Consider the following 13,882-nt stretch of genomic DNA (forward strand, 5'->3'; position numbering starts at 1 on the left):
TTAAACAGTGGGAGGGGGGCCGAAGCCCCCCGAAATCCTGTAAATATCTCATTTAAATAGTGTATAGTGGTAATTAATTTTACTTACTTAGCAAGATTAAATATTAGAGCGAAAAACGTTTAGTGTATAATAGAGCAACCAGATTATATTTTTATATTCTACAATTTAATGCAAAGAATAAATGGATCCACAGCTCCCAAAATTAATAGTTTTGTTTGTGAGAGGTCACACAATATAAATTTTATGAGTAAAATTTGCCCCTAACTTTTAAAGTATTTTTTTAACAGAATGTATAAAAGTTAATAACAAAATACAGTATCTATGAATGTCAGTACACTAACTACAAAATGTAAGAAAAATGTCACTCATACGGTGGATCAAGTAGTAAAGTCCCTCCATTTACATAATTATAATAATTATAACAACAATAAATTTTGATTAAAATTGGATTATTTTTAATAACTTATAATACCTATTATTGTAAAATGACAATTATAACCGTGCTGATAATTATTATTGCCTTTATTATTTCTACTAATAAAGTTTTATTAATGGCCTGCCACCCTCTACAAATATTTTATTCGTGTAACTTTGTACTTTTGTATTTGACTTAGTGCTATATTAGGTTTCATACTGTGCTCAACACTTAAAATAAACGATTATCATTACTGGAATAATTATACAACCTGCAAGTTTAAAAAATTCTAATTACCCATCTGAGTGTTGGTGTCATGCTCAGAAATCACTAAAATATCTTGCTATATTTTCTACAGATATTATTATTATTATTATTATTATACAATTGCAATTATGCGACGCCAGGGGTCCCGGGTTCGAATCCCGGCCTGGGCATGGATGTTTGTGAGTGTCCATTCATCAATTTCACCATGTCATCACTCATCCCCATGTTCGCAAATTAACCAAAAGTGGCACAAAAAAGCGTAGTAAAATAAAGCAAATCAATAAATTGAAATTATACTTTCATTACACCAGACAATAACATATTTTGCCATGTAGATGTGAGCAACTTCACTGAAGGCGAATGTTTCGATCCACATCGACCACGTAAACTATGCAGATTTCTCGCATGCTCCGGAGAACCAGTGTGTGGTTCAAATGGTATCACGTACACAAGTGCTGAAGAAGTGCGCTGTCTGTTGTCAAACAATCCAGGTAAGTTTTCTTTCGTTTTCTCTTGTCTTTTTGTTGTCGTCAGAGACTTTCGTCGTGAGAGCTCAAGGTTGGGTGTTCCAATGTGCTGTCACAGATAAAACATATTATGTGCAGATATTTGAACACAGGTAGCAAAACTTCTTCGCTATGAATTATTATCCGCAAGAAGTTTTTCAAGTGTCCGCTGAGAGGCGCTGCTCGCACTTTTGCTTCATCTGTAGACCAAACGATTTACAAGAGATGGCACTGCTAAATTTCAACCCCAGATATCTGTGTTTCAATCTAGCGGAGAAGCCTGAGGTCACCAGGGCCAGTTCCCTGGATGTAATGTGCCTCTGTACGACAGTAAAAAAGTTTTGTTTTCGCTGATTCCAGCACACGTGGAGTACTGGAGTAGCAGCCCCTTTCCTTAGCTGACGCAACGGGCTCTAGGTTGTATCCTAATTGCAAACAGTTGGTCCTAATTGCGAGCACATAAAAATAATTACATGTAATAATTGCAAATCCAGGAGACAGGTAATTCAACTAGCAACCTGAGGAAGCCAGAATATCAACACTCAGCTGGTAGACCACATCCAAAAGTGGCAGACCTCATAAAACCATTAAAGGCTGAGGCAGTAAGGTATAATGACATGTTTCTTAGGAAATAACCTGAAATGTGTAAAGCGGAGAAAGAAATATATTTTATCAGACGAGAAGATAGGAGCACTAAGAAGCATAAGAAGAGTTGTGATATTCTAAAATTTTTAAGACCAGTGTCGTATGTTTTGAAACTTCAGTTAGTAAAGTTAATAATGGTATTATTGATTGACGAAGTTAATAACTGTATTTTTAATTGACGAAATCCTTTTCGGTAAAGAATTGTGCAGTATGTAGTCGTATATATACAATGAAAGGTCACACTTTCATTATTGAATTGATTATATTTCAACAACTTTAATCATGTTGGATTTTCTATATATTCTAACTAACGTGATTCAATTTGAAATACATCCTGGAAAAAAAACTAAGGAAGTGAGAGGGGAAAGTTGCAGTTCCAAGATAAAAACATGTGTTCGCGGGAATAATACTTAGGGTGTTTTAATTAATTCCCCAGTTCGTTTATTTCAAAATTAACGTTCTGCTATTCTTTCTCTGTGCCAGGGTTGAAGATAGTTCACAGTGGACAGTGTACAGCCCAGGAAATGCTGGACGCTGCAGAGAAACGAGATGATCCTTGTACTGTTGCAAGGCTCAGACCAGCTCACAGTCCTGTGTGTGGGAGTGACGGCGAAACATATGAAAACCCATTCGAATTTGTCTGTCAGAAGAAGAATAGCGCCAACTCTGGTGAGTACTGGTAAATATTAGACGTGTGTCTGGAGGTTGAGGAGGGAGGTAACTTAAAGGGTAAAAACACGTCACACATCGCCAGAAACTCGCGGGGACAAGTTTCCGGTACAGTATAGGCGCCCTCTAGTTCGGCCACCTTGGGACCGAACCGTAGGCCGAACGAACCGAAGTAATGCAAAAAAGACCAATAAATTCTATAAACAGTACGGCCATACATTAAAATTAGTTATATGGTAGTTTGAACCATGTTTACGTGTATTTTACTGTACAAGAAACAAACTACATCTGGCCTACTTAGTACTTATCGACAACGTGATGTTTTTCTCATTGTCAAGTGTCGTCTATATCAATAAATGCAATAGTATTTTCCTTATCCCACTCCATAATACAGATAATAAGGAAAATAAATTGACAATGGGACGTACTGTCATCCACAGAGCTCACTACACATTGAAGGATGATGCAAAGAGGCAACGGAACGGGCACATGCCCGTCCACACTGCGCCTCCACCGCGTATCGTATCCTTCCTTTGATGTGACGGGGAAAAAACGCCAATGAGCGATCGGGTCCGTTGCGTATCCTTTCTCAAATTTTGAAACGGAGCGTTGCAAGTTTTTTCGAATAAATTGATACGGAACGGGGATACATTACGCTGGTTTGCAACAAGTGGATACCGGGCTTAATATGTCGCACAAGCGATAGGAATATAACAGTTGATCACCTGCTGTTTCCCACCTTTAATTATTACCCAAGAATGAAACAGAACAGTGTACAGTGGTTACTGAGGCATTATGCTTGGTTTGCCTCCACCTATCAGCAACCTGACTTTTACACACAATTTGTGAATTACTTACACCACATATTTCAAACTAGGTCGTCAATCAAAAGAACATTTTTATATGCGAAATTTTTAAATGTACTGTATCCTAGTATGCAATAACCTTGATATGTAATTTATTTATTTATTTATTTATTTATTTAGCGAAAGATCCTTAACAGAACCAATAGTTCCAATTACAAAGGATCATATTAAAAATATTTATAATATAGATTAAATGTACATTTTAAAAATTACAAAAATACAAAACTACAAAACAACAGAATTACAGAATTACAAAATACAAAGCAAAAGATAAAAAAAAGATAAAAATGGCAGTAGGTATGTTACACAAAGTAACAGAACAAAATACACACACAATATAATACAATCACAACAGAGTACTGCTAAATACTTTCAGATACAAACATATTATACATCGCACAATAGACGATGAACACTAAGTTTAATTACACAATTTGTACAAATATCAAATCCATATGAGAGTAAATAAGGTATGACTTTAAATACATAGTATCGATAAAAATAATATAATACAAACACAGCTTCAATCAAATTTACTGTGAATTTCAATGATTAGGCAATGACAATATATGTCTTTTTATTATTGAGCTATATGTTATAAAAGGAAGCGCGAAGTCTACTTTCAAGGTTGTTATAATTTGTGCATAGTCTGATAAAAACTGAAGATTTATGTATATTGTTTCTCGATTTATCAATAAAAAAAGGAAACAAACACCTAAAATTTATTGGCTTAACATTAAGTTTAAAATATTGCAACACTTCAGGTGAATCTATTAAGTAATTCATAATCTTATAAAGTATAAAATATTGAGCTATTAATCTTCTAAAGGCCGCGGTGGCTCAGTCGGTAACGCGTCTGACTACCATGCTCAAGGTCCCGGGTTCGATCCCCGGCCGGTTCAAATCCGGGAACTTTTCTAACGGTGGAAGCGGCCCCGGCGCCCACCCAGCGTCGAATAACATGGGTACCTGGGGGAAACCCTGGGGGGTAAAGGCGGTCAGGGGCGTGATGCTGATCACATCACCCCCACTCACGACCGGATCAAGAAAGTGTGGGGCGTTACCCCCACACCCCCTAAACTATAAACATCATTATTCTTATATCTGCTCGGATTCATATAAACGTCTTGGATTTATAATTAGGTCAACTAAAGATTTTAAGAATACGCAAGTTTTAATGAACCTATATAATGCAATCGTTCGTTCAAGACTTGAATACTTAAGTGAAATTTGGGATCCATTTTATCAAGTACATTCAGATAATATTGAACGAATTCAGTTTAAATTTTTACGATATTTGTATTTTAAAAAGTATAATCGTTCAGCAGTATTAAATAGAATTTCTTATAATTTTTTACTTGTAGATTTTCCACCTTTGAAATCTAGAAGATTAATAAAAATAAAAAAAGGTAAAGTGTTCCCCTGTGCTTTACTTCTTCTTTTTTTTATTAATCTTCTAGATTTCAAAGGTGGCACCTGAAATCTTTATAAATATATGAGGGTATTTCATCTGGACCACTTGATTTCTTAGATTTCATGAAATAAGGTTGTTCCACTTAGCTGTAAATAGTTAAATCAAAGTAATAAAAAAGTGGTTAGCATCACATTGCGCTACGACGCCAGGGGTCCCGGATTCGAATCCCGACCTGGCCATAGATGTTTGAGAGTGTCGATTCATAAATTTAATCACACCATCACTCATCCCAATTTTTTGGTAATTAACCAAAAGTGGCATAAAAAGCGAAGCAAAATAAAGCAAATCAATCAATCTTGGCATGTAATATCCAAAAATGCTGTATTCATTATTCACATTTTTACATATATTAGCTTTTAGCACATATTTGAGTTATTTTTACATATAATGTCCATATTTTCAAACATTTTCTGGCATATATTCCATTTTCATGCTAATACTACATTTTCTCTTTTTGTATTAAATACCAAGATCTCCCTTTCATCTGTATTCTGTTCGTTTTGTACTCTGTTTATTTTAAATCTTGGCAATAGACAATGCATCTGTCATTGTAACATTCTTGTCAAAAATAGACAATGCAAGCTCAAGCTTTCGCAGTGAAATCCATTGCATATTTTAAATATATCTCCATTATTTCATGCTATATTAATGAAAATTGCCATTTTTGACAATTGTTAAGTCCGTATTTAATTCCATATTTTGATGACAACAACTAAATATATATTTACATATCTTACACTCTTTTGGCACATTCCCTGGTCATAACGAATACTCAGAGAACATAATGTTAAAATTTCACCTTCATATACCGAATAGTTTACGTGAAAAAGGAACCCGAAGTTACGACAATTAGACTAACATTGTCCAGATAGGCCCATCTATGAATTAATACCCTTTGAGTTGGAAAATGCAGTGCCAATTCAGATAATAACTCGTGCCGAATCGTTCCACATTCATTAATGCGCTTGCTTTCCTTCCTTCAGAACTCACACTGACCAAGTCCAGTAGCTGCGAGGATGACCCAGAAGATGAAGAATACGAGCGATATTCCCATTGTCAATATAGTGGAATCCCGTCCCGTTCTCACAAAAACTTATACGCAAACATCACTATCTGCGGTTCTGATGGAGAGACCTACGACAGCATGGATGATCTCTGTGAAGCAAGGAAGAAAATATTTGGACGTAAGTGTATTTACATCAAGGCTATTCTTTCAGGTGGAAAACTCAATTTTGAGACGAACTTATAAAAAATGTGGAACAATTTATTTTGTAACAGTTACTCAAATGGGTGTTATTTTTCGAATATTGCAAATAGAATGCAGAACTCTTTGTGCACACCAATAAACGCCGAATTGTAGAAGATTTGGAACATACCGGCTGGCCAGAATTAAAGTTACCCAACTCAGAGCCCTCTGTAGCCTGTTTGAGGCATCGTAGAACTCTGAAATTTGGTGAATCCACTATGCAGACCATGGGAAAGAGGATGGCGATAAAAAAATAGTTCAATTTTCCGCCACCAGGTTGAAATGTGGTGCTGTACTTCCATGATGGGTTCTACACCCAACGGCAAAAGAAACAGTAGGCGAATTGTCCATCACCATTTTCATTCGGTCTGTATTACACAATGTGATGAAAATGAATTGAAATAATGACGTCAATAAGCAGAGGGCAATGCCTGCTTCGAACCAACATAGTTTCATTCCTTAAAACAACATAGGATGTAGAATAAAAAATAATGAATATTGCGGTGCACAATTTGCTTACCATTATCTTTGCCGTGACTACAAATAATCACGTTAAGTGATTTAGCTGAGTTATTAATTAGAAAGACATTTGTTAGTGGCTGGAAGGTGCGAGAAAATAATCTCTCGTTTATTGCAAGATTGCAAGGTAAAGGCAAATCCATAACCAATTGGAGCAGTTTACGTCATTATTACAACCCATCATGGAAGCACAGCGCCACATTTCAACGTGGTGGCGAAAAATTGAACTTTTTTATCGCCATCCTTCCCCATGGTCTGCATAGCGGATTCACCAAATTTCAGAGTTCTCCGATGCCTCAAACAGGCTACAGAGGGCTCTGAGTTGGGTAACTTTAATTCTGGCCACCCGGTATTTGTACTTACTTGCACAACTTTGCACGCACAATCACAAACACACATGGACAGAACAATTGGCGTATGCAGGGGGTGAAACATAACTAATATTAAAATCTCATCAAGTTATTTCTAATTAAAGTCACTGAACTAAGTAAAGTGAAAATGCACAAGATATGGTAGCAATGTTTATTCCAGTAACACAAGCTTTTTCATTCTCAACGCAGAATATTAGGATTAATATATTTAATATCCAACGGATCAGAAGATTCAGCCGCATAATCAACACTTAGCTCAGATCAAGATCAAGACTTATCATGGCGGGTTAAGTTATTATATTTGGAAGTTTCGACAACATTGTTGCTCTGCCTTCTAGTCTGTATTGTGGACATATCTCCATGTCTTGGTTGCAATTCTTATTCTTGTCTCTTCTATTCCTTTTCGCACGGCTATTGTGTTACTTGGGTATGGGAATCTTGTATAGTTATATTTCTATTGCCACGTATTGCCTTAGGACCAGGTATAGCAATAGTCCTAATTTAATTTACTCTGAACATGACAAGTTTCATGTAGTAAACTTTTAATTAACAGTACGTGAAATGTCTTCTAATTAAATTAAATAATACTTTTTAGAAACTGCAAAACACTTTTTTTAATCTCCATGGTTACACATCAATACAACATTACACATATAGAATTTCATTTGTTAAATCAACAAGAATTAGGAAGAAATAAAAGAAGAAGAAAATATGCATAATGCTCAATTGGAAGTTTCAGCCCATAATTGTGTTTCTTATTACAACACAGTCTTTCAGTTGAAAAACAAACTACATGAACACTAAACATATTAAAGTATTTCATAGAATTGGGCTCGTCTCAGGTGGAGCTGATGGGCGTCATTTTTGTCATTGAACAACTTTTAAAACGAGGGTAAAAAATGGTAATTCGAAATATTTTATTGAATATTCTCTTCCCCCCTTACCCAATCTCAAAAGAACGCAAATCCATTACAATTCTAGATCCCTCCGAAAAAATCCTGCGTACGCCAGTGGGCAGAACACAACACAAACCTCACAGAGGATTCTACTGACCGTGACGCCAAAGGCTCGTTAGCTCGCAAAATTCAATCCAAGGTGGTTCAATTTCGGGTGCCTTACGTCCCGAAGTACAATAACTATATACACATACGTACATTAATATTTGAAGGCTTTAGCTCAAGAAACTGATTTTAAAGCAAAACTGATTCAGTAAAATAGCGAAACGACAATATATTGTACATGATAAAGTTAATATTTCACAATGCCAATATCGAATTTGCAATATCATCATCTATTGTTGATTTCTACACTCATATTTCCGACCACAGAGTTATAAATCTTGTTCAGAGTTTCTTTCCCTTTGCTCTGAAGGTAGCCCGCTACGATCCTTCCAGCCTCGGGTCTTTCGCCCTCACAAATACAATTTTCTGTGCTCGCTGAAACGTCATTTCTCTCCGCTAGAGGCGCTCAACCCTGACCCGTGCAGAGCGGATTTTGTATGTCCACCTGTGCGCATTTACTCTGTTATTGAGTAGATGCTTAATTGTTATTTTGTGTATGTTCGAAGTTATGCTTACTATTGCTACAAAGTAATAAAAACAATCCTCTCTAAATACATGTCAGAACAAGAACAGCCATAAATGTAAGAATGTAATGAAACGCTGGATTGGATTGATTTGGTGCTTTAAGTCCACTTTATGCACAGTTAGGCTAATCGGGACTGGACCTACAGTTTAAAGAGGGATCCGAACCACTATGTGCCTCCACCGGAAATGGAACCCGGTACCCATTGATTACAAGGTGACGACGCAACCACTGCGCCATCGGGGAGGCCGTTGAAACGCTGGAAAGTGCCTGATATTATCATGAAGAATAGTCCTGTTAACCTAGGATTTGTTGTTATAAAATAAAATTTCGAATAATTATATCCAACTTTGCTGCTGGAAGTTAGTTAGGCAACAATGACCCATGTTTTCATAGCATGCCGAAAAGAACCTCTCACATTCTGCTACTACTGTGTACTCTTCTAAAAGTAAGATAATTCTTTCGCCTTGCTGTGAATTTCGAATACTTTAATTAAGGAGAAAGGAACCGCTGTGGTCCAGTCCTTAGGGATTCATGGTTCCACGTGGGGGACCCTGTTCGATTCCCTGGGTACAGTCACGGATTAAGGAGTGTGCTATTGATGCTGCAGCATTAGGCCCATTCCTGAAATAGGCCCAGATGAAAACAGACGAGAATTTTCCGAAAGCTGAACAATTTTCTTTTGCTATATTAACCTGAAAATAAATCTTAGAATGAAATTTGGAGCCCCAATTTCAGACACCTAGTCACAGAGTTACTTATTATACAGTTACTATTATTCTTTGCGTTGTGACGTAACTATAAAGTCGTTGTCTTTATTGTTCACCCAAGATTTTAAGTTAATGCTATCAATTTTACGTTCAACAGTTTACTTAGTAATTTAGCTGCGTTTTTTGCAATATCTTGGCGGTAAGTGCGACGTAGTAAATTTTTCACCTTCAAAGCATCATGCCCAATTTCGTCTTAATCCAGCCTTGCCTGGGTGGTCATCCCAGTAAAGATTTTCTACCAGTTTTCCTGCACCTCGGTGTTACCTAGGTTTACATCACTGGATGAGTAAATCCTTCTGGATCGTGGTGCTGATAACAAAACTTCCATTATCTCGTAGATCGAGAATGTGGAAAGATCTAACTGCATTCCATAGGTACTTTCATGCAAACGAAGCCTTTTTTTTCTATAGGGAGGGGACACAAAATATTTTCCAGCAGGAAAAGCAAATAAGTACTTTTTTTTGTTGAGGGGGCAGACAACGCTTCCCCAGTCAGGCAATGAATATAAACTTCGATATTTATTTTACTTTTCACGATTCGTTTCCAAGGGGAATGCCCCTCCTTGCGCCCCACTGGATGCGCCAATGTGTCACACCATTTTGTACATAATATGTAACTTTCGTCGCGATTAGGCAAATTTGGAAGAAAAATTACGTAAACAACCTAATTCAATCAAGCATATATGAGTTATTTACGTTTTGATATTATGAGCATAAATCATTCACTCTGTTACGTTGTTATTATTATTATTATTGGCTTTCCTTTGAGCTCCTCGGCAGCTATTTTCCCCTGCTTATTGCTGAATTTATTTGTAACTAAGAAAAGTATAGAAATCATGCCTTGCTCTAAATGCAGCGCATAAATATCTACCTCATCCTGTAGTTCGGCATATATGGACCTAAGTTTTAAAAGCGACATAAATTGAATGATGCACTATCCAAATCGCACTTTACTTGGTGTTTTGTGTGGACTTTTCATAAAATTCATCGAAAATGCTGTGCCTCTCTTACCCAGAGTGTATTAAAGCGAAACCTATGAGAACATACAGAACTTACTACCGGCTGAGATAAAATGCAATGCGTGCTCCACGAATAATGATCATTCTGAAGACATAAGTGAACTTATTTGGAGATTCTTCATCCCAATTGTGTTGAAATTCATGGCTTCCTCAACGACAGAAATGTTTGAAAGAGCTAAATACTTATATCATAAGTATCGCAGTCGCAAAGTTCACCAGCTTTAGAAGCGCCTTTGGTAGAAGCAGACGGGTCTGGCATCAGCGCTATTTGGTAGGTAGCGGTAGAATTGTAAGTTCTTGGAATAACAAGCAAACAGGTTGAGTGCGAAGGCTGGAAGGATCTTAGCGATAGCGGGCTATGCTCTGACATACTTAATATAAGTTTCTTTCAATGATACTTTCGATATCTTCCCAGTGTTCACAAGGAATATAGGCGTGTGCCAAGAAGAGGATCAACCATGTTATCAGCTGAAGCGAGGTCAAGCATTTCACGCCAGTCCCGTCTGTGGAACAGATGGGGAATCCTATGGAAATGTTCCTAGTTTACTGTGTGCCGCCAAGGAAAAAGAAGGTATGGAGTTAGGATTATGTGGTTCCAAAAGCTAACCAACTTTCCATATTACAACACATTAGAGAAATAAAATTTAAATAGGATGCAGTACAAAAATAAACCTTTCGTTTAATTTGCTACACCATTTCACACAATGTAGCACAAAAAATATTTCCGTTCTAATAATTTCTTGCTGAGCTTTAGTTTCCTTCCATTGCCTCTGCTAATAGTGATTATTAAAGCATTTGTGCGTCAGGCCAACGTTTCCAAGTAATTTATGAAAAGCTTTTCCTTTATCGCCATTTTCCAAGATGGCGGGCTTTCCCTAAAGAGATGGGTAGCGGATTTTTAATTTTTTTGGCACATTCTGGCACAAAACTTTCCATGTGAAGTGGTTTATTTCCTCTGCGATTAGACAAAATGCCATGTTAAATCCAGAAATAATTTATAACTTCTTTTCTTTCATTTCAGGTCTTGCAATTCTACACGCAGGACGGTGTCTGGAAGAAAGCACATAGATACCTATGTAATAAAAATCTATTTTGTTTAACCTGAATAAATGACAATCATGCAAATGCTCTTCCTTGATTATTTTCCCTTTTGGGAATATGTAGAGCTTAAAATGCCACCTGTGTCGCTTCGAGTCTTGTCTTTTTAATTTTGATGCATTGCTATCTCATCTTATTATCACATTAATTGTGAGATATGTTTTTGTAATAACCATCTCACACACTTCCAACTCCGAAAATACGACCGGGAAAGAATCCCCCTGCTTAATTTTTTTTGTCTATTCGAACACTACGTGGTGTAGCTATGTTTGGAACTCAGCCTTACTCCACTGTTGGAAGTGTATCTATGGTCAAAGTAATATTTTTAATGATCTTTCTATTTAAATCGGATTTTTTTCCTATTTAAATCGATTACGGAAACACGCTTAAATTGCTGGTGTGTAGATATGTTTCTTTTTTAGAAAGGCTCTTTATTGTAAACGGCACTATAAAATACAGTTGGACAGTTGGATTAAAGCAAATAAAAAATTGTATGTAAATATATATTTTTCTGTATCTGACACTATATATTTGAACCTACTATGGAAATGTTTGTTGTGTGTGTTACTGATACTATAATTCATAATACCAGTAACTGTTTTATCAGTGAAAATAAAACATTCTGGATGGTCAATCTAATTGTAACTTAAAATATTTTTTAAAGTCTTTGTAGCTGAATTTTGGCAATTTTTTTAAATGATGGTTTGCAAAATATCAGCTGCCATGTTTATTTACAGTTTAATGATAATGACAATGTTTACGGTTTAACGTGATTAGTATTGTGTAAATTTTCTAAACAAAATGTTTGCAATTTTTTCCTATAAAATTATTCAATCTTAAATCAAGAGAATTTAAGTGTGTTTACAGGTTTAGTTACTGCATTTCCTTCTGTATGAGCTTCGTCCCATCTGTACATATACAGTATGCGGCAAAACAAACAGTACCGACAGTCACGGACAGAGTGCGCGCAGGTGCAAAGTGGTTTCAGCCAGCAGCGGTGCCTGCGTGTCCAGTTGGGTGTGGACTAGCGTTGTGTGCAGTTCGCGCGAGGAGAATGGGACTCACAACAGAGGAGAAGGTGTTTATTGCCGAGCACTACTTCCCTTCATACGGTGTTGGGCGTCAGAATGGACCGAGCGTGAAGGTTGTGAAAACTCGGTTCGTGGAACGATTCAACAAGGCGGCTCCAAGCAACACAATAATCTTGTCCGTCATCGAGAAGTTCCGTCGTACTGGATCAGTGTTGTGTGCACCTTGATGGGTGCATCAACCGACAAACAACTCGTTTTCTCAGATGTAATCATTGCATAGTACGCGGGTTACGATTTGGTGTGCAGTGTCGGGACATGGAATATTGGGCCCGTATTTCGTGGAGGATGAACACGTGAATCCACAAACTGTGAACCAGGGACGATACAGACACTTGATTATTGAGCCATTCTTGCGTGATTTGCGCGCTTTTTGCCGCGCAAGAAAGCTGCCGCTACAACAACAATGAATGCAACAAGACGGAGCTAATGCGCACACTGGGGGACCTCAATTGCTCTTCTGCGATAAGAGTTTAGAAATCGCCTCATTTCCCGTGGAACGGACTTCCCCTATCCTTCCCACTGCCCTGATCTCACGGCTCCCGATGCCTACATATGGAGTATGCTGAAAGAGGACGTTTTCCGATCACATGACCCCCCCCCCCCCCCGTCCACTATACCAGAGTTGCGAGAGAAGATTCGGTCATTGTTTGTGTCGTTGCAGCAACCCATGTTCACTAACATGTTCCTCAATCTACAAGCACGCTATGAGGAATGTGTGCGCAGTGGCGGGGGACATTTCGAACACATTATGTACAGACGTAAATCTCTAACTCTCATTGCATTTCATTTCACATTTCACATCATTTTTTATGTCTCATTATGTTGTACAATAAACCATTGTCAATGATGTGATTTCAGTACTGTTTGTTTTGCCGCATACTGTATTTTGTTTCCATTCTTTTCCTTTCTCAGAGCCTAGTAAACACTATTAAATTATTACAAGATTAATATTTATATAAATCAAAATTTAAATCAACCTGATTTAAGTCAATCCACCTTGGGTCATAGTAGTTTCATTTTTCTCGCTCTCGCTCTCTCTCTCACTCTCTCTCTCTCTCTCTCTCTCTCTCTTCCGTTCTTATATCTTTCCTTCCTTCTGCTATTTCTCACCCACAGTCACTTCATTTATCCTCCATCCTTTCTGTTCCTTTATCTCTCTCTCAATCTCTCTCTCCTTGTCAGTGTGTCCTTTTCTTTCCCTGCTTCTACCCATCTCTCTTTCCTTTTCACTTATCTCTCCAGATATATCTTTCTCACTTTATTTTTCTTCTCTTTCCCCATTTTTGCATCACTTTGTACCTTCTCCTTTCCTTCATTCGATCTCTTTATCCGCCCGACCCTGT

The 13,882-nt window shown here is 37.2% G+C and overlaps 1 protein-coding gene across 1 annotated transcript in view; it reads left to right on the top strand.

The window, feature by feature from the left end:
- Positions 1-7,175, top strand: part of LOC145996311 (serine protease inhibitor dipetalogastin-like) — a 97,266-nt gene extending 90,091 nt beyond the window's left edge. Inside the window, exons 5-8 of the mRNA XM_083132743.1 lie at positions 1,018-1,173; positions 2,317-2,502; positions 5,826-6,026; positions 7,168-7,175. Of these exons, the coding sequence (XP_082988869.1) occupies positions 1,018-1,173; positions 2,317-2,502; positions 5,826-6,026; positions 7,168-7,175 (551 nt within the window). The remainder of the gene's footprint in view (positions 1-1,017; positions 1,174-2,316; positions 2,503-5,825; positions 6,027-7,167) is intronic.
- Positions 7,176-13,882: the final 6,707 nt, after the last annotated feature.

The sequence above is a fragment of the Lepisma saccharinum genome, chromosome 12, assembly GCF_977018435.1.
Source record: "Lepisma saccharinum chromosome 12, izLepSacc3.1, whole genome shotgun sequence".
In the NCBI taxonomy this organism is placed as follows: domain Eukaryota; kingdom Metazoa; phylum Arthropoda; class Insecta; order Zygentoma; family Lepismatidae; genus Lepisma; species Lepisma saccharinum.